Source organism: Colletotrichum jinshuiense, chromosome 10 (genome assembly GCF_051148585.1).
Source record: "Colletotrichum jinshuiense chromosome 10, complete sequence".
In the NCBI taxonomy this organism is placed as follows: domain Eukaryota; kingdom Fungi; phylum Ascomycota; class Sordariomycetes; order Glomerellales; family Glomerellaceae; genus Colletotrichum; species Colletotrichum jinshuiense.
Genome location: NC_139303.1, coordinates 2,639,060 through 2,662,531, shown reverse-complemented (window position 1 = coordinate 2,662,531; position 23,472 = coordinate 2,639,060). Strand labels below are relative to the sequence as shown.

General features: G+C 53.1%; 8 protein-coding genes across 8 annotated transcripts; 3 read left to right on the top strand and 5 right to left on the bottom strand.

Annotated features, from left to right (window-relative positions):
- Positions 1 to 364: 364 nt before the first annotated feature.
- Positions 365 to 1,767, bottom strand: EsH8_X_000678 (FAD-dependent oxidoreductase; the record flags this gene model as incomplete). The annotated part of the gene is made up of 4 exons (XM_083274766.1): positions 365 to 609; positions 677 to 955; positions 1,018 to 1,603; positions 1,654 to 1,767. 4 exons carry the CDS (start codon positions 1,765 to 1,767, stop codon positions 365 to 367), a joined length of 1,224 nt encoding a protein of 407 aa, XP_083120158.1.
- Positions 1,768 to 2,359: 592 nt separating this feature from the next.
- EsH8_X_000677 (uncharacterized protein) lies at positions 2,360 to 7,390 on the bottom strand (the record flags this gene model as incomplete). Its single annotated transcript, XM_083274765.1, has 2 exons — positions 2,360 to 3,411; positions 3,685 to 7,390. 2 exons carry the CDS (start codon positions 7,388 to 7,390, stop codon positions 2,360 to 2,362), a joined length of 4,758 nt encoding a protein of 1,585 aa, XP_083120157.1.
- A 1,024-nt stretch (positions 7,391 to 8,414) lies between these two features.
- Positions 8,415 to 10,843, top strand: EsH8_X_000676 (Zn(II)2Cys6 transcription factor; the record flags this gene model as incomplete). The annotated part of the gene is made up of 3 exons (XM_083274764.1): positions 8,415 to 8,587; positions 8,695 to 9,249; positions 9,301 to 10,843. The coding sequence occupies 3 exons, from the start codon at positions 8,415 to 8,417 to the stop codon at positions 10,841 to 10,843; spliced, it is 2,271 nt and encodes a 756-aa protein (XP_083120156.1).
- Positions 10,844 to 10,872: 29 nt separating this feature from the next.
- On the bottom strand, positions 10,873 to 12,283 carry EsH8_X_000675 (mitochondrial dicarboxylate transporter; the record flags this gene model as incomplete). Its single annotated transcript, XM_083274763.1, has 9 exons — positions 10,873 to 10,966; positions 11,026 to 11,114; positions 11,168 to 11,339; positions 11,465 to 11,652; positions 11,700 to 11,899; positions 11,950 to 12,017; positions 12,072 to 12,096; positions 12,153 to 12,184; positions 12,243 to 12,283. The coding sequence occupies 9 exons, from the start codon at positions 12,281 to 12,283 to the stop codon at positions 10,873 to 10,875; spliced, it is 909 nt and encodes a 302-aa protein (XP_083120155.1).
- Positions 12,284 to 12,678: 395 nt separating this feature from the next.
- Positions 12,679 to 13,694, top strand: EsH8_X_000674 (uncharacterized protein; the record flags this gene model as incomplete). The annotated part of the gene is made up of 2 exons (XM_083274762.1): positions 12,679 to 12,909; positions 13,002 to 13,694. The coding sequence occupies 2 exons, from the start codon at positions 12,679 to 12,681 to the stop codon at positions 13,692 to 13,694; spliced, it is 924 nt and encodes a 307-aa protein (XP_083120154.1).
- Positions 13,695 to 14,558: 864 nt separating this feature from the next.
- Positions 14,559 to 16,488, bottom strand: EsH8_X_000673 (major facilitator superfamily domain-containing protein; the record flags this gene model as incomplete). The annotated part of the gene is made up of 9 exons (XM_083274761.1): positions 14,559 to 14,676; positions 14,731 to 14,815; positions 14,868 to 15,137; positions 15,202 to 15,298; positions 15,363 to 15,492; positions 15,549 to 15,676; positions 15,732 to 16,086; positions 16,152 to 16,307; positions 16,370 to 16,488. The coding sequence occupies 9 exons, from the start codon at positions 16,486 to 16,488 to the stop codon at positions 14,559 to 14,561; spliced, it is 1,458 nt and encodes a 485-aa protein (XP_083120153.1).
- Positions 16,489 to 17,104: 616 nt separating this feature from the next.
- Positions 17,105 to 19,098, top strand: EsH8_X_000672 (3-oxoacid CoA-transferase; the record flags this gene model as incomplete). The annotated part of the gene is made up of 7 exons (XM_083274760.1): positions 17,105 to 17,387; positions 17,462 to 17,746; positions 17,848 to 17,980; positions 18,040 to 18,344; positions 18,398 to 18,509; positions 18,565 to 18,904; positions 18,964 to 19,098. The coding sequence occupies 7 exons, from the start codon at positions 17,105 to 17,107 to the stop codon at positions 19,096 to 19,098; spliced, it is 1,593 nt and encodes a 530-aa protein (XP_083120152.1).
- A 2,827-nt stretch (positions 19,099 to 21,925) lies between these two features.
- EsH8_X_000671 (NUDIX hydrolase) lies at positions 21,926 to 22,939 on the bottom strand (the record flags this gene model as incomplete). The annotated part of the gene is made up of 1 exon (XM_083274759.1): positions 21,926 to 22,939. One exon carries the CDS (start codon positions 22,937 to 22,939, stop codon positions 21,926 to 21,928), a length of 1,014 nt encoding a protein of 337 aa, XP_083120151.1.
- Between the last annotated feature and the right edge of the window lie 533 nt (positions 22,940 to 23,472).

Sequence of the window (23,472 nt, the reverse complement as noted above, 5' to 3'; positions counted from 1 at the left end):
ACGTTAGGAAACACAATTATTATATCAACGGGGCCATTAGATAGACTGAATTCGCTGCGTGCTGAACGTGTGAATAACCTGTAATTGGAGGCTAAGGGATGCACTTGAGAATGACGACTCGATCACGTCACGTAAGACAACTGGATGCAAACAACTAGGAGCAAACTGTCCGCCCCTGTAACAGGGCTGTCATTAGATTGCTAGGTTCGACCAGTTAAAGTTAAGCAGCGACTCTTTCATTCAGGTTGACACAAGAGTTGGGGTCACTGTTAGAGGTGTCCTATAAAACATGGTGTCCAGCCATTTCTTTGAGCATGCAAACAATGACCGATTTATAATGACGCAGTGATAAGGAGGACATTTCTCAAACTAATCTTTTGTGACCTTGCGTTACCATGAGCATTTTGCCGACAGTGTTCGAGTCCAATGAGTACTCAGCCTCTCTGAGCGCCTGCGCAACCGCTTTAGAACCCCGCTCAACTACGTCGGCACTGTATGCTGTCATGGTTTCCTTTCGGCTAAGCGTATCGCTGGCATCCCTCAGCTCCTTGAGCGCATTTATATAATTGTTAGCATCGACAATGGCATGTTGCAGGCCCTGTCCCCTGACTTTTAAAGTGTTAGCTAATGGGACGGTCGAGACAACATACATGAGTGTGCCAAAAAAGATACTTACAGGGCAGCATTGGATGGGCAGCATCGCCGGCAAGCGTCACTCTGCCGTCGTGGGTTTCCCAGCGGCTTGGAAGCCAGTATTTCATTTCATCCAGATGGCAAGAGCTTCCTTCGGGTGTCCACTCCATGGCGGACCGGAAGGGTTCGCAAAGGCTGGACATGTCTCCTTTGGCGTACTCTATGGCCTCTTTGCCCTGGAGGTTGACGGAGTGGCCTCGCCAGACTTTAACCCAAAACGTTTCCCAGGTAGAAGTGTCCTTGGGATCGTCGACCGACATGACTAATATTCGAGTTTAGATACGTATCAAACAATCGCTTTGGCTGGAAGATATCAATACTCACCACCGCAACCAGCCAAACTTCCAGAGCCCAACATCAGCGCGCAAACCGGGTGCGCCTTAACAATTGCGTTTACCCTATCTGCATCTCCATATTTACAGATGCAGTTGGCAATGAGGAACCCAGATGGGACTGGCCGAGCCGCCTCGGTGCCCATGAGCAATTCGCGAACCTTTGAAGACGCACCGTCGGTTCCCAAGACGTAGTCTGCCTCGTACTTGTCACCATCTTCAAAGATAAGTTCAACGGAATTGCTCTCTGCGGTCATCTGCCTGAGGCGCTTGCCCCAGCGAATAGCAAGTCCTTCTACCAGGACTTTCCGGAAACGATGCCGACTAACTCGCCTAGAACCAGGGGTAGGGTTGCTGAACAGAAGATCGCCAGTGACGCCGTTGTACCCGGCAACACTCTCGTCCCACTCGTTGAAATCCAAGTGGGGGTTGCAAAAGGACTTGGGAAGGTTCTTGGCAATGTGCTCAGGCAGCAACTCGATGAGAGTCGACATACCCCAGTGAATTAGGATAGTCCAATCACGCGGGCGTGCATCAATGCTAGCATCCCGCTCAAACACAGTTACCTCGAATCCGTTCTTTCCAAGGTCAGCCAGGGTCCATTGAAGGAAGGCATGTGCGAATTCACCTTCTTGAGGCCGTGTGCAGCGATCATACCTGTCAACCCCGCACCGATAATTGCGACCTTGGGCCCGCAACTTTGGTGTAGGGAAGATTTGACATTAGCGGTTTGATTAGCCATTGAGTTAATCGGTTTAAGATATGGATATGGGTTGTTATGAGTTGTTTAATAATCCAACAACGTGTTTTCAATGGAAGGGGTCAACTGGGTGCTGCTACGGGTCCAAGACTCGATGACGCATTTGAGTTTCAACACGTGATAGTCTTAAGTTGTGCTACTATGTACTTGGACACCTTTTTGTCGCATCTTCGGATGAAGATCAGTGCTCCGCAACGATTTTGACGTATCACAGCGCCTTTCTCCCTTGAAAATCTTAACCACGGAGCTCATCGGCACTATTACTAACCAATAATGGATTTAAAACATCGGGCCTCCTGCCATCGAAGGTCGAAGATGCCAGACCGGGGTCTTGACGTGGGTCAAGCTCGATAGCTTCGCAGATAAGATGGTCAAATTTGCCGAGCATATGTAGTGCCTGTACACTCGTTGGGCCGCCGAGCCTCGGCAACACAAAAGTATCACACCTGGTCCAAGCAAACCAGCATCTGAACAACGAGGGTTTAAATCTGGTTGTAATGTAAAGTGATACAACAGAGTTTTGGCGCAAAAGGCTAGTCTTTTTGCTTTCGAAAACACACACATCAAGCTCCCATTATATCCCCCCTTCAGCATCGGATTCATCTGGATCTTTATCCACCCATTCCAGACCGTCTCCGTCCGTAAACCACTGTTTGTCTTCCCATGCTTGATCACCTCCATCCGTAAACCACCCGGAGTACCAGTGACCACGCACGGTTTGAACCGCATCTCTGGCGCTGTCCCTGAAGCTTTCAATAGGGCACTCTACCCAGCTGCGTAGTGTCGCCTTCAAATCCACCGCCACATTCTTATCCTTTGGATCACGAGCCTGCTCTACTAAAGTTTTCGCCATATCAATTCGCAAATAATCTGCCAGTGTAGGGTTCTCGACATTGACGTTTTCGAGAGAACCGAAGCGCAGGGCTAGGTGGGCGAGGCGAGGTTTCCAATCGGCGTGCATGTGCACAGTATGTCGCTTCAGATGCGCCCAGTTTTCATGATATGGCTCTCTGCTCCCGGCCAAATCATTGATAAGGCCCGAAACCTCTCGCACAACCTCCTCCTCGAGATTAAGTCCGGGCGGAACCGCCAGCATCGCGACCTTTAATCGGAATGTGTCGGGGAGAACCTGAGGCTTACGTTTGGGGTTGCGTTGCCACGCAGATGTGCGCAGTCCTTCGACGCGGCCGATGATCTTTTGTAGAACCGGTTTCGTCGTTGTCTTCCATCGTTGCAGTGACTCCAGACTCTTTTCTTCGAGCATGGCCGAGGCCATGCTATCAAAGAGTGACACAACGTCGCGAGGCTGGCCACTTCTAATAAGCTCCCCCGCAACCTCAAGCGCGAACTCTTGAAGCATGCTCGAAGTGATGCGGTTTGAGGTGTCAGCAACCTCCTGGCTGATGGTGGTTTTATGCATTACTGCAAAGCAGTCTTCAGCGCCGTACAGCTCTATGGCAGACCGACCTCCACCGTAAAGGTTCAACCAATGGCTTCTGGCGTTTGAGTTGGATAACTCGGGATTTTCCTTGATTTTATTTGTGATGACTGCGATGCCTGGGGACGGACGAAGGTTCGTTAGCACCACGCCCCTCAGCATCTCAAACATGTCCTTCGAGAAGTACTCTGGGCATTGCGTGAATACCCTCAGCATCTTTGGTTCGACCGGTGCTGTTAAAAGGACTTCTCCGGGAGGCAGTGAGAAGCCATATTTGCGGAGAAAAAGTTTTGTCCATCGTAAATTATTCTCGGCGGACTGTTTTAACAGCCGAACTGTTATCCTTGCCAACGTTGCTTTTGTTTCGGGATCATTATGAAGCCTTTTATTCAAGTGGAGGAACAGTGTGCGTACGGGAGCTGCTGATAGGTCTCGCCTCTCAGCCACTTCAGGCAACTCACCGCCGTCCTCTGCATCCTTCCAGTCCGCATCTGTTGTAGGTCGACGCTCATTGAAGGATGCCGCAATCGGCAAGGCGAGCTTCTCAAGAAGAACCAGAATCCTGCCTTTCACCTCAGGCGAAGCTGTCTCGGCCTCCAAGGTGTCGAACAGGCTCTCGATAATTGCCACGCGAATATCAATGTGCTGGGACTTGGCCAGGAGGCCAGTCAGAATATCAATGGAGGATTCTATATCCAGGAATGGCGCGTCGCTTAGAAGCTTGGCAAGCATCTTGACGGTTGTGACCTTGACAATAGGCGGAGACTGTGCCGGTAATTCACCGTTCTCCACTTTCGCCTCCTTGTTCCTTGCAAGCTGGTCGTCGAGCCTTTCCTGAAGTCCATCTGATATCATGTTGAGGAGGTTTTTGGACTCGGCTGGCGGTAGGATGTTGAAGAGACGCTTGCTCAAGAGGTTTCGGTGCCAAGAACTGTCATTGGGCCTGTTGAGAATGACATCCCGAATCAGTGGGAATGCCAAAGAAGGTCGGTCACTGCCAACGAGCAGCCTAATGAGCTTCATGGCGAGGTCTATCGGAGGCTGTTCATTAGACTCTGAGTTTTCAGTGTCTTCCACTCTTTGAAGTATGGATCTTGCCACACGTGCAAGCAGTGACGGCGGCCCAGATCTGATGACACTGCTGATCCTTCGAGAGTTTTGATATCCGAAATAGTCCGTGTCCACGGTCTCCAGGAATTCCTGTTCCAGATACAGCGCCGGGTAGCGCACATCGGTCCCAGACGGGAATGGCTCTCTCAGTATCGAGTTATTCGCACCTTTTGTAGTATTAAGGTAAAGGAGTAGAGATACTACAGTGCCGTCTTTGGTCTTCCCGGACAAAGGCCAATTAAATCTTGTCAGATCCCAGAAACTCATACGATCGTCGGCTTGTATTTTCACAGAGTCTTCCCAGAGAGCCTCCTGGTCGAACTCGGGGTTGGCAGCCCAAGTTGAGTGTTCCATTAGCATCTGGTCCAGGATGGTGGCGGGGAGCTCTCGCGACTCGAGTTTGTCGAGCTGGCCGTGTTCTGCGAGCGGATTCCACTCTGTCGGCATCTCGGGGTTGTCACAATTCGGGACAAAAGGTTCCGGTCGTTTCGGCAATGTGCTTCTCAGGTCATGGGGTAGCTTGATTCCATTACGATGGAAGACTTCCGCCCAGAAACGCAAAGATTCAGTTGTTGTCATTCGCGTTACATTAAGACGTTCAACTGCGTGACGCCATGCTCTGTGAACGAGTTCCTCATTCTTTGCAGGGTCATCAGTACTGTTGACGTAGGCCTTGATAGCATAGTTGTAGTTGTCCACGAAAGGTCCGATCCCCGCCCGAGACTCCTTGTCTTTTGGAGGCTCCTGGAGCAAGATTTCGGGTTCCCCAAAGACGACATTTTCAATCCTCGAACGAACATAAGGAATCTTGTCGATGTTCTTAAGATCCAGAGGATCACCCGGTAGAAGGCTCTGCAAGGGCAAGCCGCGGGGCCATGTTTCACTCAAGGCGAGTACTGCAGGGAAATGCTGAGAACGGTACGTCTGCCACAACTCGTCGCGTCCCTTTGCAAAGCTATCCCAGAACTTGTCGACATGAGGTCTTGCTTCCAACCCTTTGAAGCACGGCATACCGTGGAGAATTCCGAGAAGATGGCGGGGATAGAGCCGCTGCATGCCTGGCCTGAGCAGGTAATTTTCTGCTTCGAGCAAAAACTCTAGGGTTGGCCGCCACACCTGATCGAAAACTTCAGCGTCCGACAGTTTTCGAGCATCTTGAAAGTCGTTTACGAGCCGGAAGCGATTCTCCAGGACGGAGGCAGGCAAACTAAGAACTTCGACCCAATCATATCGTTGAAAACTAGGTTCCCGAAGAGCCGTTGAGGCAGTCTCAAGTAACTGAAATAATATCTTGTTTGCCGATTGAATCGTTTCCGCGGCATTGAAGTCCGAGTTGTTCGCGTAAGCCGCCGTGGAAATTCCACTGAGCAGCTCTATTCCTTCTGTTGTTTTCAAAACGGCATACGAGTATATTTGCTTCACCGTGTTGGGGTCCTTGTTGAAACGTTGTGCCCACAGTAGAGTCTTTGAATAAACATCCAGAGAGCCGGTCGCGATGGACAGATTGAGTGCCGACTGAGCCCAGGAGGCACGACCCTGCCAATCACGAGCTGATGATGACTTCTTCTGGCGCTCATGGAGGATCCCTTCGAATTTAAGGGCAAAATCTGACTCAGAATCTGCTCTGCCGGATGATGCCCGCAAAAGCATAGCCTCAAGTACATCCGAGTCGCCCGTAATGGATGTGGACTCCCTTAGAATGGATATCGAATTCTCAGTCGAGGGCTTTAGAAAAGATGCGCTGGGAAAGATTTCCATCAATCGCCGGAAGAGGCGCAGGGGAATGTTTTTATCGTCGTATCCGAACATCGTGGTGAAGAGGTTTGCGGGCCAAGGGCCGTTTAGCTTTTTGAAAGAGGCGTCGTTTCCATCAGAGGTGTCATGGACGTCAAAGCCGTAATGCTTTGAGTTCTGAATGATAAGTCTGAAGAGCTGGTAGGATACTGCGGGATTGACAGCCCGAAGCAACGGCACGATGCTATCTGCAGATTTGTACTTGGCCTCCGGCGCAAGTCTTATCAGCTCGGCCAAGTGCTGTTCTACCTGAGGCCGCGTCGTGCGTGTGTGCTCCCAGAATTTGATGACATAGAATATGGTTCCATCCAGACTTGCATCGAGTACCTCAGTTAGAGAAGGGTATTTGCGTATAACCTGGACAAGGACTTCAAGGGTCTCGAATGGAAGTTGCTGCTCTGCCGTCGACCTCCTCCGACGCAATCGCCTTGCAAGGGGCTTTGCGATGTTCTCCATAAACTCGTACGGCTGGACGACAAGTTGGTCCTCGCTGAGAAACTTGAGAAGCAGCTGCTTGCCGAAGCCAAAATTGTCATTGATTAGCTGCGTCCATACTCCAACGTCAATAGTTGTTCTTTTGGGGCCCTCTGCGGAGAACATGGATTCCATGAACTTGGTTTGGTAGAATGTCGGATGAGTGCGCAACAGAATGGAACGTTGCCTGCTTGTCCAAGCAGGCGCTGTTTCCTCGTGCTCCGCCACTCTATCTATTGTACACGCTGGTAGAATTCGCTTGTAGTAAGGCAGCAGCGGCCTTGTATCCGGGTTGTTCTCTGGAGAAGGGGTATCAGCGCCGAGGATGCTGACCAGCTCAGTCAACCTGGCGTGTCTTTCGGTACGTCCACGAGGGAGGGAAGCTGTCTTGGCCAGGCCATTGCATAATGACTTGATCTCTTCGACGCTAAGATTGCTCATGATGGCTGCAAGGCCGGAAGCACCACCGCAGGCATCCCAAACTTGGGTCATGGACTCCGGCGACCGCAGTGCCTTGATAAATGCCCGGATGGCTGTGCGCCTTTCCAACAGGCTCTCCGACTGACGGAGTCCTGCAACAATTGTTGCTGCATCGTTGCTGAGAGGAGTCCATATCATGAAGATAGTATGCGGAATGGAGCCCTGGGCAACGGCGTTGTGAAGGTGTGAAGTGATGGCGGCCGGATCGGGGGTGCTGAACCGGAGCTGCTTGAGGTACTTGGCCACCTCGGCCGGCGTACCGTTACGTAGGACCACATGGTCAATGTCCATGGAGATGTGGTCGGCCATGGTGGGGCTTATTGGCGCGGCCACGTTGGTTTGTGGAACTCTTTCGGGCTGTTTACGGTTGTGCTGGACCTGTGACGTGCGTAGGTGCTAGCTGCGACAACAACGGCGACGACGATAATAGGGATGTCGAAGCCAGGTTTACAATAAAACAAAATTAAAATGGAGGTAAGTGTTGATGTCAAGGCGGCGGAGTGGCTTAGTATCCGCCTGAATGGTGGTCTGAAGGGAGAGGGAAGGTTTAAGGGATGTTTGCATCATATACACAGACTATTCTCGTATCGGTCACCGTGATGCGGGGCTGAGGCCAATTCAACGAATACGCAGCTGAGGCCACTCAGCCCTAAATCTGGAGATGCTACGTTGGTGCATCCAGGGGCGTGCTGCTGCCTGCTATTTCAGGAGACGCCGTAGCCACCTAGGGACATTAATAGTATGCATTGGTCTGTCGCTCATTCGCAAGTTTGGGACTGGATGAACTAGCCCCAACGCGGTGCACACACCTGTTATGGAGCCATAGGTTCACTCGCCAGGCCGTCGAAGGATTAAAGACACCAACACTCGTGAATTGGGGAAAGGGACTTTGTCCAGTGACCTTGGTCATTATGTAATCTCCCTCAACTGCCAAGAGAGATCCTTACTTTACTAAGCTCGTTCTGTCAGTCGACGGGTCCGTGGCTGAATGCTGATTCGTGCCCTCATTCGTCTGCCCCCATTGATTCCGGCTTCACGCGAGTCACAGAGCGGCCTCTCTCCCCTGCGCTGGGCCCTTGAACTAATTAAGTCGACATTTCGTCAATCGAAAGCCCCGATGTTTTAGCATTTCCATCTTCAGCAGAGCTGTCTGCTCTAGGGGCAGTGTGTTTGAATCGTCAAGTCTCTGACCATATTGATATTGGATATCATCTCGACCCCAAGCCACTCCGTCGAGACTAACGTGTGCTCTGATCTGACCATTTGCCATTTGCGGGCCATTCACCGAGATCGCCGTTGTGCACCCGGCTCCTCTCATCTTCCCCTCACCTGGATGGAGGATCTTCAATCGCTACGTCCAAAGCAGGCCGCCTGTCTGGTCTGCCGCCGAAGTAAGATCAAGTGCGACTATTCTCCGCACGAGAACAAATGCAAAAGGTGCATTCAGCTCGATTCTGAGTGCATACGGCCTACTTTCCATGCGGGAAGGCAGAAAGGCATCAAGAAGTAAGGCCCCAGTCCGGTCTGCGAGGACCAACAACGGCCGAGACATCCCCGAGCAGCACACCCCACCTTCCCTTTGGAAAGCCGTATTGATCAGTGGATGCGCGTAGCAAGCGGAAGGGTCTTGATAAAGCTCTATATCAGATAGAGCAGGCCATCAAGAGAGCCAGAGTTGGGGAACAGAATTCCGAAGATGACAAGGCCATCGGCAATCTCCAGGCGCTCCTGGAGGGCTCAAGAAATGCTCGGTCGGCTACCGCCTCCTCTCACTTAAGGCCCGGGTCGTCCAACTTCAACAGCCCCGACCAACCCGACCTCTCATCTGACGATGATGATGACCTGAACAACACGCCAGACAGCAATACTTATATGAGTTTGCATCATCACAACGAGGAGAGCCTGGCAATCGACGATGCCGAGAATCCGCTCCAGCTACTGGCGCGTGCTTCGAACCTGCAGCTGTCGCCGAAGCCCATCAGCGGCCTCTCGCCAAAGCAACCGGGTCCCCGCGTAAGTCGCAAGAAGCACGTGGAGCAGCCCGATGAGGACCTGGAGATGCAGTCTTTCTTCACCTCCGTTCGCGTCAACTTCGATGTCGGCGACGACATAGATCCAATCACCATGGGTCTCGTCACTGAAGAAGAGGCAGAATCGCTCTTCGCCTTGTAAGTGAAATCTTCAACATCGATGACCGCGTCGCTTAACTCACCATGCAGCTTCCACGGCAAGCTCGCTCATACCCGTTGGGGTCTTGATCCAAAGATCTATACCCCATCGTTCACGCGCTCGCGATCTGCTTTTCTATGCACCTCTATCATGGCCGCGTCGGCCCTGTTCCTCCCTTCTGCCGGCGCATTGTCCAAGAGACTCTCCAGCCACTGCAAGGTCCTTGCCCACAGAGTCATTACCAAACGGCATAGATCCGTCGAGATTGTTCTTGCCTTTATGGTAAACGTCCCATGGATGTTTCCGGGCCAGCATAGCACCGACGACGAAACTTGCTGGTACGTAAACATGGCTGCCACCATCGCCATCGACCTGTCCCTGCACAAACTTCTGATTCCCATGGAGGTTCTTGGCTCTGGCTCGAATGTGGCTTTGGCACGTGGAGACTGCCTCGACCCTCGCACCGCACTGGCAATGGACGGCTTCAGCCAAATCGAACATACCTCTGATCTCGGCCAGCGACTCCTCCGACGCCGCGAGCGCTGTTGGATCGCCCTTTTCGTACTAGAGCGAGGTATGTCTCTAGCCCGTGGCCGACCGTACACGGTGCCTATCACCAGGGTCATCAAGGATTGCGATCAATGGCACAGATCCAGCGTCGCAGATCCTATGGACGGCCACCTGGTTTCGATGGCCGTCCTCCGCCGAGATTTGGACGGCCTATTGAATACCGTTCGCGCACTCTGCGACGGGTCGCAGGGAATATCTACCGACGGCGGGCTTATTGCTCAGTCTATCGAAAGCGCCATCGAGAGATTCTTCGATCAGTGGCTGACGGAATGGGGTTTCTCTATTGGTACCGGGCCCCAACGCCGTCTCCCTGCGTACGTCGAGATCCTCGTCACGCATACCCGACTGTCGACATACGGCGGTGTCATCAATCATCCAACTGCGCCGATGGAAGTGCGACAGTTTTTCCGCACGGCTGGACTCTCTTCTGCAGTGACGGTCATGCGAGCAGTCATACAAGGGGAGGCGCAACTGCAATCGATCCCGAACAATACGACCATCATGGTCTCATTTGCCGCCTGTTTCGCGCTGACCCTGAGTGCGTATACTGGCAGCTCGAACATAGCTCCCAGCATCCGGAATCTCATTGAAGAAACTGCAGATGTTTTGGAACGCATTGGGTCAGCAACCAAACACAGAAACGGCTTGTCTACTCTATACGGAAAGTATCTCAGACACATCGTCAAGAGAGCTGCCACGGCTACGGACGGCCAGCCTCAGACGACCGTGCAACCCGACCCGACCGCCCACCACAGCGGTCAACTTGGGACACCCTCGGCCATTGCAGCATCACCTCCTATCAACGCAATGAGGCCGCCGGTCTCCCAACCCCCTTACATGGAATCCCAGCTATGGCCTGGGACTCTACAGTTCTCCACCATGTCTGATGATCAAATTGCCGAGGTTCTCAACCAGCCTGGCAACGAGTTCGACCCTTCGTTCGCAGGCTTGTCTTGGGAAGACATGAACAACTTCGACTGGCTGAGCTGGCCCAATTTGACGGAGCTTGGCTTCCAAAGTTGAGATGCGACATGCTCATCGTCCAGGCATAATCAAGCCTTCATGGTCTCAACCGGAGCGATGAATTGCCACTGTGTCAGTTTTCGCAACTGCTCCATGAAAACAAACGTCAAGACAGTGTTTGGCCTTCAACACACAAACATTAGCAACGTTGCCCAAATTTTCCATTCTTAAGTTCAACTTACGTGAGCCTCAGCCACGCCGGGGTCCATCCTTTCATAAGAAATCTTGCTCCTTCCTCGCGAAGGCCGGTCTTTACAATACCAAGCAAGGACTGTGGCGTCGTCAGAGAATTATCTTTCCAGCGGTGGATGGGGCAAGACTCACGCTTCCGCCTGGACCGCTCGCGGCAGCACTCTGGATCCTGCTCTTGAGGACATCAGCCGGCGCGCAAATTGTCGTCGCTGCAGTCCCCGCAAAGAAGGAGGCCACGGCATGCGTTCGAATATCGTCTTTCATTTCAGTCTTTTGCAAGAGGTATCGCTTTGCTGTTGAGTATCTGTTTTTTGTTTTAGTTCTGCTGTTCTCCTTGTCCACCACACATGGACGTCCACTCATTTAGCACTCACGTGGCAATTTGTCCCACATCTGTCGTCTGCTATTAGCCTCAATTAAACCCAACACTCGTTTTTCAAGCCACTCATTGACTTACTCATGAGTATACTGCGCACGACGTTGGCAGAAATGCCTCGGCTGAATGCCCCGATGCCCTCTTCTCTTCCTATTCTGTACAGTCCTTCGATTGCATTGGAATAAGCGAACCGTTCGCTTGCGCCTTTTGCTCCGTCGGCGCACATTCGCACAAGGACAACCTATCATGATGTTAGAGAAGGCTGGAAAGGGCAATGGCCAACCGTACCTCGGCGGGGTTTCCAACCAGCCCAGCCATGCCTCCCGCCAACCCAGCGCATGATATTGTCAGCGCCGTAGACAGCTTATCTTTACCAGTCCATTGTTTCGCTTGTTGCGCAAAGTAATTGTAGAGCCCAAATCGTGCGGTGGAGTACGTCGATTGTCGTAGAATGGATGCTGAGAGTCCAGACCACAGGGAGAAAACACCTGCTCTTTGTAAGCGACGCTGTTTGGTGAATTGGCAGCAGAACCCTCACCATCTCGTGCCGCAAACCGGTACATGGCTCTGAACATGGATTCTCTTGATTTGAGGACCTGCATCCGACTACGCCAGTCAGTTTCCGTCGCCGTATCGTCCTGGAATTGCCTCTGGACTCACTATTTTGTTTGATCGAGGGGGTGCGCTGCGCACACGCCATCGTCAGTAAAGGACTAGGAAGACGCTCGAAATGGGACATACTGAAGAAGACGGCCATCGAGGCCGCAGCACCTCTGCAAGCACTAAGTCAGTGACTGCGCTATCGTGTCACCCAACAGCGGCACTACTCACCCAAGCCAGAAAGGCTCTTTTTGCTTGTTAGTACCGGCCATTGTGGGTACATGCAACGAAAGACCCAGGAGTATTCCAAACCTCTTTTTCTTTCCAGAAATGTCATCCACGGACATGCTCTTTTGATAAATAACGTGGTATCGGATTCCATCCAGCCCTTGCTTGCGCTTATCCGTCTGCAGAGCCCCCCTACACGCTTCCCAATCCCTCGGAGCCCAAAAGAAGCCCCGGCGCACACTCGGCAACTCGGCGCAATGTTTAGAGCTGTCACTGCGCTGATGTCACATGGAATCCACAATGTCGGCGCTTCTTCTAAAAGCCGACACCTTTTGCTGGGGGAGCTTCTTCTGGCCTCCGACCGACTGCGGAACCCCTCCGGTTACTTCAATCGGGAAACAAAACCACTTGCGCATCCCACCCAGAATCACACCTTCCGATGGACGATGCGCCCGCAGAGAAACAGCAGCAGCAGAAGCAGTCCGATCACAACCGCAAACCAGAGGAAACCATGTCGAAGCTCGCACCGTCACTCAAGGCCTTGATCAACGCGCCCTTTGCGCGTCCCGGCCCGTCCGCTGCGCCGTCGCACATCCGCGACGTCTACCAGGCCATCGCCCGCGATGCAGCGCAGAAGAACGTCGGCGCAAAGCCGTGGCTGGCCATCTCGGTAGGCAACTCGGTTGCGATTCGCTCCCAATTGAGCGAATTGAGCTCTGGATAGAGCCCCGGGGACAAAGGTAAACTGACGCTTTGTTTCAGGCCGCGGCGACATTCACGATGAACTCCCCCGAGTCCCTCGAGTCGCTCTACACCGTCGCATCCTCCTCCGGCCGCCCCGACAAGCGCGAGACGGCCGAGTTCATCCGCGAGATCGGCCTCAAGTGCATCAGCTTCAACGGCATCCCGCGCACCATCAACTGCCTAAACGCCTTCTACGCCAGCCTGCCGAAGGACGTCACCTCCCAGCTGGCAACGCAACCGACACGTGCGCCCAATGCGCAAAACATTGGCGACATCACGGCCCGCGGCCAGGCCCTCTGGAACTCGATATACGCCCCCTTTGAGGTCAAGCTGTACGAGAAGCTGGCTCAGTCGCACCCCGATTTGCCCGTTCACATCATGAACAGCCACTACGCGGGGCTGCTGTCCGACCCCAAGGAGCGCGGCGGCTTGGCGAGCGTCGGGAGAGTATTGACGTCCGTGGTGGCTATTTCGTGTTTGAGGGCGCAGACGGGCGTTGGCCCGCAGGTGCTGTCTCACGTGTTTGGGTTGAGAAAGGGACTCGAGGACGGCACGTTCAAGGCGGACAACCAGGACGACATCGAGGGTGCGCAGTGGTTGGCGAGCGACGAGGGCAGCGAATGGATTCTGAAGTCGGTGGATAGCATCACGGAGGCGATCGGGGGCCCGTCGAGGGTGAACTTTGCGCCGGGGCGAGAGTCCAAGCTGTAGAGTAAGAGAGGATACTCGTTGTGCCTTGGGATAATGTAAAATACCGGGCTCCAGAACCGGATCATCTTATAGAGGATGATTAAATGGCGTTGTTTTTGATTAACGTCCGGTACATATGCAAACGCAAGGGACCAATTTACCAACACATTAAACGCTGGCGGTGGCAAGCTTCTCCGCGACAACATCGAGATGACCGCAACTGATGTTCCCCAATGCAACTATAACATGGCAGTGTTTCAATTGGAAGCTTTTCCTTATAGTCTCACTTGCATCACTAAAGAGGTTGCCGTGCTAGCTCGCGTCTTCTTCTGCTGTGCCGCTTTCTTGCCCCATAACCCCACTTGCTCCTGTCGTTCGTCCGATTTAAATCTACGCCCCCTGACAACTACTAGTGTGCATTAGTAGGTGACGTGGCCGAGATCATTGATAATCGTCCCCGCCGCGGGGTCTGGGGTTGCCATATTCGTCGGCGAGACTGAAGGTTTCAAATCGCCGTAGGCAGCTGAACCAGCTATTTCAAGTTACGACAAGATTCGAGCATAGTAAGTTTGGCATTGAACTCGTTTCCCTAGGGTTTTGGGACTACACCCAAAGGTTACGCGTTCATGAAATAGGAGATCATGCCGGCATGTCGCAAGTGTCTCGGTTGATCAACTGGGAAGATAACCAGAGGTTGTGGATGAACCGTCACGATGAAATTGTGTCCAAGAAAAAGTCTATCTGAGATGTAACAAGGAAATCTAACCCTAGGATTCAGTGAAAGCTGAAGAAGAAAACCGGTCGTAAAATTTAGGGTGTTCCTAGAAGACCTTTCATGTTCACATATGCTTTCGTAACCATACAAGCTTTCCGGACTTGCAGTTTTCACAACACCATCTTGAAATGGGGTTCTCGGTCGTCGCCCGTACCAATAAACTGATCGTATTTTCCAGACGCCTTGTCGCGGTTGATCTTGGCACACCACAGGACATTCAATAGAGTTCTTCAAGAAAACTGTTAGTTGATGAACAGCAACGCTACCAAAAGGTGAACTTACGCAACCCAAGCATAGCACAGCAAGCCCAAGATGACGGTGTGACCCTTGTGGTAGAACGGCCCTTCATAGTTGGGATAGACGAAAGCTGAGGGGCGAAATTAGTAGAGTTCCCCGTCCGAGTGTGACATACGACTTACTCGCGACAAATCCTCCGCAGTTGGCAATGGCCAGCTGCAACGCCGACGTTGTCGCACGTTTATAGTGCCCTGCCGAGTTGTTGGAGTTCCAGACCAGGACACATGGGACGGCGCTGTACATGCCGATCGCCATCAGGCATGTCATGGCAAACCTTGCCTGCGGTGCCGTCACGTTGGCGATGCCTGCGTAACCAGCGATGGAGATGGGAAGAACGAAGAGCATGAGAAGTCCGCGCAGGCGAAGGCGATCGGACAAGAACGCCACGAGAACTGCATATCGAGGTTAATCAAACGGTCTCGAAGTGGTTTGGGTTTCGCTGGTGTCTGTCTTTACCTGTGACTGGGGTTGCAACGGCATACGGAATGACGGACCAAAGCTGTGCGTCGTTGGGGTTGGATGCAATGTTTAGGTCGTTGATGATGGTCGGAAGCTGGATGGAGTCATTGTAAGCCAATGTTATTCACTTCTGTTTATTGGGAGAATCGATCACTTACGAAAAGACCGAAGGAGTATAAACCAGAGAGAATTGCAAAGTACGCGGTGGAGCTCAGCCAGACCTGAACGTTAAACAGGCCGCGAACCACTTCAGACCAACGTAACTTTTCCTCTCGTTCGTTTGCAAGACTTGTTGCAGCTTGGTTAGCTTGAAATCCCATCTGTGAAGTTGTAATTGAGCTTACTTGAATCTTTCCCCGGTATTGCCTTCAAGCCGGAGCAATGCCCACTCCTTCTCCTCAGGAGTCAAGAATTTTGCTGTCGCCAGGCTGTTTGGCAGGCCAATGGCGGCAATGATTCCGCAAACGACAGTCTTTCGTCCATCATTAGTAGCTCCCCAAAAATGATTCGAAATCGATTGAACGTACGAGGAGGCCTTCGATTATGAAGATCCATCTCCAGCCCTCGAGGCTAGTCTTTGGCCCGATGGCCGACAACCCCCGTGCAAGAAGGCCCCCGAACGCTCCTGAGAGGGACGCGGCCGTGTAAAAGATGCCTATCCGCAGTGCCAACTCCCCTCGGGTGTACAGCCCAGAGAGGTACAGCACCATGCCCGGCAGCAGTCCACCCTCGGTCAGGCCGAGAAGCGCGCGGACACCGACGAAACTTTCGTAGTTGCGGACGAAGCCGAGGCCCATGGTCACTATACCCCACGCGCAAGAGAGGAACGAGAGCCAGATTCTTGGCGAGACCTTTTTCAGGACGAGGTTGCTTGGCAGCTCGCTGGGCGTGCATTAGCGACGTGGGTCATTGAACATCACCCAGAGCACCGGTTGGAGAAATGTTACCTCGCAATGTACGTCGCATAGAAGACGGCCAAGCCCTGGTTGTATTGGGTGTTGCTGATGCCAAGGTCCTCCTCCAGGCCAATGATCTTCGCATTGCCGACGCTGGTTCGGTCGAGAAAGGAGCACAGGAAGAGCAGGGCTAGGAGCGGAAGGACCCTGAAGATCATCCAATATTAGCGGCTGCCATCCGATCACATCGGACTGATGGTTTCACTCGCCTGGTGTCGACTTTGAGGAGCAAAGTCTTTGTGAGCTGTCGCTGACGCTCTACGTTGATGGCCACCTCGCTTTCATCGTGCTCGGGCTTGATGTCCGTGTCGTAGTCTCTGGATGCCATGGCGAACCTGGGGAAAAGATGACACTCTGAAAAGGTTGAATGCTGCTCTTGGGGCTACAAGACCAAGTAACAGGCAAAGACAAATAAGATCTTCGATGCAATGTTCCAAGAAAAGACAAACCTAAGGGGATTGTCTCTCATTTTGAAGCCCGCCTTCCCCAGACCCCAAATCTGCGGGGGTGATTGAACCCGCCACGGGTAGATCCCTAGATCGCGCCCGTTGCAAACTTGCCGTTATCCGTCCTCACCAATGACAAGCACTGTTGAAGACGATGACCCGGAGTCTACTTTTGCACGCCGAACATTACCTCCCCAAAGGAGAGCCCGTGCTGACGCCCCGCAGCTGTCAGTGCAACCCCGCGAAGAAGACGTCAGACTCCGCCCCTCATTGCCGAGCCCACCCCGGTCTGCGCTGCGAGGCCGTCGGCGTGCAAAAAAACTTCCGAATAGTCCACTCAGGAACCCGTTCAAAAAGATGCGTCGCGCCCACCTAACCCGAACCCAGAAAATGCCACCGACAATCGGATCTCCCCCTTTCCTCTAATAGCTGTTTCCGAGCCTCGTCGTCCATTCGAAAAAGATTCTCTTTGTGCTTGTAGCAATCCGAGCGGCGAAAATGGCTTCACTTACTCGCCAATTGCGCCCCCGGGTGCTGGTCCGCGCTTCCTTCACGGCTCTGCCCGCGATTTGCGCGCAGCCGCAACGGTTCCCCCGTGCAAAGGCCCTCGGCGTCGCGGGCTGCCGAAGCATCACCTCGACACCGATTCGCAGATCCCAGAAGGCCCCGACCGTGAAGAGGGGAGGCTCGAAGCTGTATGCTTCGGCGGATGAGGCCGTTGCCGACATCAAGAGCGGGTCAACCATTTTGAGTTCCGGATTTGGGCTTTGCGGTGTTGCTGGTAAGAACTCTGAATCTTCTAGGAGTGGGGGGTTGTCTTGGGTTCCGGAATCTGACAGGCATTGCTGCGAATAGACACAATCATCGGCGCCCTCAACCGCAGGGGAGCCGACAACCTGCACTCGCTGACGGCCGTTTCTAACAATGCCGGCCAAGAGGGCAAGGGCGGCTTGGCGGTTCTCACCAAGGCCGGCCAAGTCAACCGCCTGATTCTGTCGTTCCTCGGAAACAACAAGGCTCTTGAGAAGAAGTACCTGACTGGAGAAATTGGCATCGAGCTGTGTCCTCAGGGAACACTCGCCGAGAGGATTCGTGCTGGCGGTGCTGGAATTCCCGCCTTCTTCACGCCAACCGGAGCTCGTAGGTGGTACCACTCAAGAGGCCGGTAGCATTACTGACTCCTACAGACTCACTGGTACAGAGCGGCGACATTCCTGTACGGCTCGACGCGTCCGGCGCAGTCAAGGAGCGCGGCCGGACAAGAGAGACGAGAGAGTTCAACGGCAAGACCTACCTCATGGAAACTGCTCTGACCGGAGACGTTGCTATCCTGAGAGCCTGGAAGGTCGACACCGCCGGAAACTGCGTATTCAGGTGTGTTAGGCCGTTGCTATATGACACGATACCGGGGGGCTAATTCGAGTTCTGTGCAGATACACCACCAAGGCATTCGGCCCCATCATGGCCAAGGCCGCCACCGTCACCATTGTCGAGGCGGAGAACATCGTCGAGGCTGGCGCCATTGACCCCAACGACGTCGACTTGCCCGGCATTTTCGTCGACCGGATCGTGCCCTCGACCGCCGAGAAGAACATTGAGATCCTCAAGCTGAGAGCCGAGGAGGCCGACGGAGAGGACCTGCCCAAGGCCAAGAACGATGCGCAGGAGAGGCGCAACCGGATCGCGAGACGGTCGGCGAAGGAACTGCACGAGGGATTCTACGTGAACCTGGGCGTCGGTGAGTGGGGGAGCAGCGCCACGATGCATCGAGAATATTGCTGACCATTGCAGGAATCCCGACGCTGGCCCCCTCTTTCCTGCCTGCTGGGCGTAACGTCTGGATCCAGTCCGAGAACGGAATCCTGGGAATGGGACCCTACCCGACCAAGGACCAAGTTGACGCGTATGTATGGCCCCAACCTCAAAATGCAGCGGACGCTAACAATTGATTCCTGCAGCGACATCGTCAACGCCGGCAAGGAGACCGTCACTCTCGTACCCGGCGCCTCCACCTTCGACAGCGCCGAGTCCTTTGGCATGATCCGCGGCGGCCACGTCGACGTCTCGATCCTGGGTGCGCTGCAGGTCAGCGCCACGGGCGACTTGGCCAACTACATGATTCCCGGCAAGGTGTTCAAGGGCATGGGCGGCGCCATGGACCTGGTCTCCAACCCCGACAACACCAAGATTGTCGTCGCGACGGAGCACGTGGCGAAGGACGGGTCGTCCAAGATCGTGCAGGACTGCAGTCTGCCCCTGACGGGCGCCCGCGTCGTCAGCACCATCATCACGGATTTAGTAAGTTTGGAACCCCCAATCGCATGATTCGCCGAGCCTCGTTGCTAACGCCGCTGCAGTGTGTCTTCGAGGTTGATCGCAAGAACGGCGGGTTGACGTTGACGGAGATCGCGCCGGGCGTTGAGGTCGACGAGGTCAGGGCCAAGACCGATGCGACGTTCGAGGTCGCCAAGGACCTCAAGACGATGGAGTAGGCCGTGCTTGTATAGATAGACCTGTTTGAGATACCACATAAAAGAGTCAAAGCGACATGCGAATTTCAAGTTCTGAATCAATCATTACATTTCATACAGTGGCTGCCATTTGTAATCAATAATACATTAACATCTATTTGCGCAAGTCATGACATTCAAGCAGTCGTCGGCAGGCGTCCTCCCGGTGCGCTTGACAAATATTGAATCGTGGGTATCATCCAAATTGGGCACCAGAAGGGGGTTTTAAAACATGTGAGGCGCGCCTCGTGGGATCGTGGGAGCAGACGTGGCAATAGTCTTTCCAGTCCGGGGGGTCGAGGCTTAGTTGCTGCTGGAGCTGGAACTGCTGCTCCCGCTGCGCTTGCGGAACTTGTCCTTCTTATGCTTCTTGTCCTTCTTGTGCTTCCTGCATGCCGGTTAGTAATGCACCCAAGGGCCCGTTTCGTCACTGTGAAAAACTCACTTCTCAAACTTGTTCTCGAGCATGTTCGCGCCAACGGCACCGGCAACCATGCCACCTAGAGTGCCGAGGAGGCCGCCACCAGCCTTGTGTGCCGCCCATCCGGCAGCTCCGCCGCCAACAAGCGTCGCGCCGAGACCGCGCTCGTCCTGAGGACCACCGGGAGCACCGGGTTGGCCGCCATACTGCTGGCCGGCGTATTGGGGCTGGCCACTCTGGTGGGAAGGCGGGTGTCCCTGCTGGTTGTAGTTCGGCTGGGACTGGTAGGGCGAGCTGCCTCGGTTGTCGTGGCCGTAGCCCTGCTGGTGCTGGGAACCTTGGCTGTAAGTGGGCTGTTGTGGCGCACCGTATCCGTGCTGCTGAGGAGGGGCGTTGTAGCCGGATCCCTGCTGGTAGGGAGAATGCGACTGAGGGGGGTAGCCGCCGTGCTGCTGAGGTTGGCCCTTTAAGAAAAAAGTCAGTATGGTTGGCCGTCTTACTATTTCGATTCCAAATGCTGTGGATTCGTACCTGGGACGCATAGCTGGGCTGCTGGGGCGCATAGCCGCCCTGGCCGTAATTCGGCTGGCCGCCGTAGCCTTGGTTGTGACCGTGGCCGCTGCCGCTGCCTCCGTAATAATCGCCTGCGGACATGATGTGGTTGTGTGTGTGGGTGGTTGACTGTTGGGTTGAGTAGTGACGGTTTGCTGATGGATAGCGCGAAGCTGAATCGATTAGAGACTGGTGTGGTTATTGACCCGGATCAAGAGCTGAGAAGAGGGGACAGCTGAGGTTTAAAAAGGCGTCAGGTGTGTAAGACGCAGAAACGGAGCTTGCGGAAATTGCCAAGGAGGGGCATGGATGCATGCAACACGCACCCGAACGGGGATTGGATCTCCCATGACATCCACTGCTTTCTGCGCCTCCTTCAGCTCAGCACCTCGTCACTTCTCGTGGCGCAGCGACTGCGGGGTGCCCAGTCAGCCCTGCCAGCCACAGCCCGTGAGCTGATGACAAGCCACCAATGACGCGACCCGACTGTCACTGTTCGCGTTCGCTTCCTCGGGTCCGAAGCGGCGAATCGCGAAAGGCTCGTACCTAGGCGCTCCGTTTCTATCCGCGGATGTCAGCAGTGTTCCACATCTACATCTTTTTGCCGTTTCTGGATGCATGCAATTTTTTTGACGGATCGTGTCTCTTCAAATTGCCGTCTGTGACAGACGACAATCATGGCGGGCGGTCTGGGTGTTAATGTTTCGAACCGCGATCTGCCGGGTCCGTTTTGGAAAATCAGACGAACTTTCGGGCTGCCACTGTCGCCTTTCTGTCTCATCAAAACCGGCCCTTGCATGCCCAGAACCGTTAGCCAAGCCTCGGGACTCTGGAGTGCATGCATGGCCCCAACGGCAGGGAAGCGGTGCCTAGGAGTGTGGAGTTGAACCGCAGCTGACTTCGGCCTCTCCGGTTGCGGCACCAGTGGGGCCGAATGCCCGAGCCAGTCCCGACCTTGACATTCAGCTGCAACGCCGGACATTTAAGACTGCAGAGTGCATGGAGTCGCGATCTTGAGTCTTCTATTTCCTCTTTTCTTCGTCTTTATTAATCAAAAAGACAAGAAGAAAATCCACCAACCTCGCGGCTATCTGGTCATATATGAGGACAGCTGACTGAGCCACTAAGCCTGGAGCCAATTTAAACCTTGAACCCGGTCATTCGCAGCATTCATTCCATCAAACTTGGAGAATGCTGGCGTTTTTGAATTTTGCTTATGCCCATGGGCGATTGAAAGCATATTCTTGCTAGTTTCGCCTCTTTTACCGCAGCGCTAGGAGTTATGGAGGCTGACATACTTGGTTAGCTGGCCGGAACGGTACGTGGCCACTAGAGTTGCCGTAGCCTTAAATGTTTCCTGCAGCCCTAGGCTGTTACTGAGGTTTCTCTCCTCTCCACCTTCAAGTTTCCCGGCTAGGTCAATGCAGCAGTATCCCCTCCTTGCCTAATATTCCCATCGTGACACTTTGATATGCAAATCTCACGGCGGGCATGCACTATAGTAGCCGCAGGGAGCGTTCAACGGACCGTTGTCATTAGTGCGGGATACTGATTCATAGCGTCCGCGTTGACTTGGCTAATGCAACTCTGGTTCCTGGAGGATCCTAGGTTTAGGACACTCTGGAAAAACACCACCTGCATTTCAAGCACCTTGGGGCGGATTAAAGCTGGCATGAAAATCAGCACACAAGAGAGAACAAAAGAGATTTTTACGTAGCTGAGCTCAAGATTTAGCAACAACTTCTCACGCCAAAGGTTTCGCACCAGTATAAGAAATCCCAATAAACAAACCATGGTATCTATGTTCCTTACTCTGAATACTTACTGCTTCCCCAACTACTTGATTTCCTCCACTCGAAGACCAAGGAGGCTGGTCTTCAGACTCAGAAGATTTTGAATTTGAGCGAGGTCTTGCCGATTCTTTTGGTCGGCGATGAGATTGTGGCGGATCAAGAAGTCAATCATGATCAAGGCACAGTTCGGTTTGAACTGCCCCGCCAGAAGGGCATTCATGACTTCGTCGATGGACATAGACTTGATGCCCACGATGTCTTGCTTGTTTCCAGTGATGGCAATCTTCTCCTTCAGCTCGATATCAAAAGGTACTTTGATACCTGCTTCCGGAATCCCAATGTACTCTGCCCCCCATCGTTTGTCGCGGATGTCGAAGTATTTGATGGACTTACATCGCTTGATCTCCTTGTCCAAGTTCTTGGGGAGGCCTTTCTTGAGCTCCTCTTTCGCTTCTCTAAGAAGGCAATCCAATGCGGTCTTGTCTTGTTGGAAATCAAAGCCCCCGGCGACACACTGATCTAGGTAGCATCCAAACGCAGACTTGTTCGCCGAGCGCCGGGCAACATAAATCTTCGTATCTTTTCCAGAACCTTGGAAGATATTCAGGTGAGCGCCAGTAGTGACGATGCCGAAGATGGGGGCGACATCGCACAGCATACCAGCCTTGAGAGGAGCACCGATCAGCGGCCACTTTTCGTCGCCGTATTTCCTCAGCTTACCAGCCCAGGGGCCTGTCTGGTTGAGGTGGCTCCGGATGTCATCAAATGCTTTGTGAAAAGCGTTGCTACCTGCGGAGTGTGCTTGGATCAACCGTATCTGTCTCGACGTGTCGTCAAAGGTGAACCATTGTGCTACTGTCCCGCGGAGGTGCGCAGCATTGGCCGCGGTAACGATACCGAAGGGCTGCCAACTTCTGAGCTTGTTTTCTACCACCTCTATGCAGAGTTTCCAGTACTTTCCTTTGTCCACATCCACGTACAGAAACTTGTTCGTATCCTTGACGAGGTCAAGAAGAGTTGCGAACTGGCGGGCGTTGTTTGGCAGTGATAGCGACATAGTAGGCGACAGGAAATGGGGATTCTCTGTTATGAAGAACTTACTATGATGGGTTTTTGTTTGAATGCGGTTGTAGTGAACTATTTGGGACGGTATGTTGCGGTGAATGGCTGATGATGTGCTGTTCTGACGAATGGAGTTAGAAAACATCGTGCAACTATATATCAGCATATACAGCATTGGAGGAAACAAATCGAAGACAAATAGTAGTGATTGTTCAAAAACATGGCTTTTGGGAAAATTCAGTAGTAAACTTCTCAGAGGCGCGATTGACTATTCAAAGGTTGGAGATCAGTGCAAAAGAATGGGATCTTGGCCTGAACACAAGAAGCGAAGACAAGTGTAAGGTTTTACTTTAATCCATGACCACGTTGTGTGTACTTAGGTACTCAGTTGGTCAAACTTTTAATCATAGTCGTGTTTACTCCAAATATTCTCGGTACATTCCGAACTTGTGGCCTTGGACAAACTCTGATGATATACCTAGACTTTGCAACAGACTCTGTTTATTAAGGCTGTGGTCATTTTGTGTA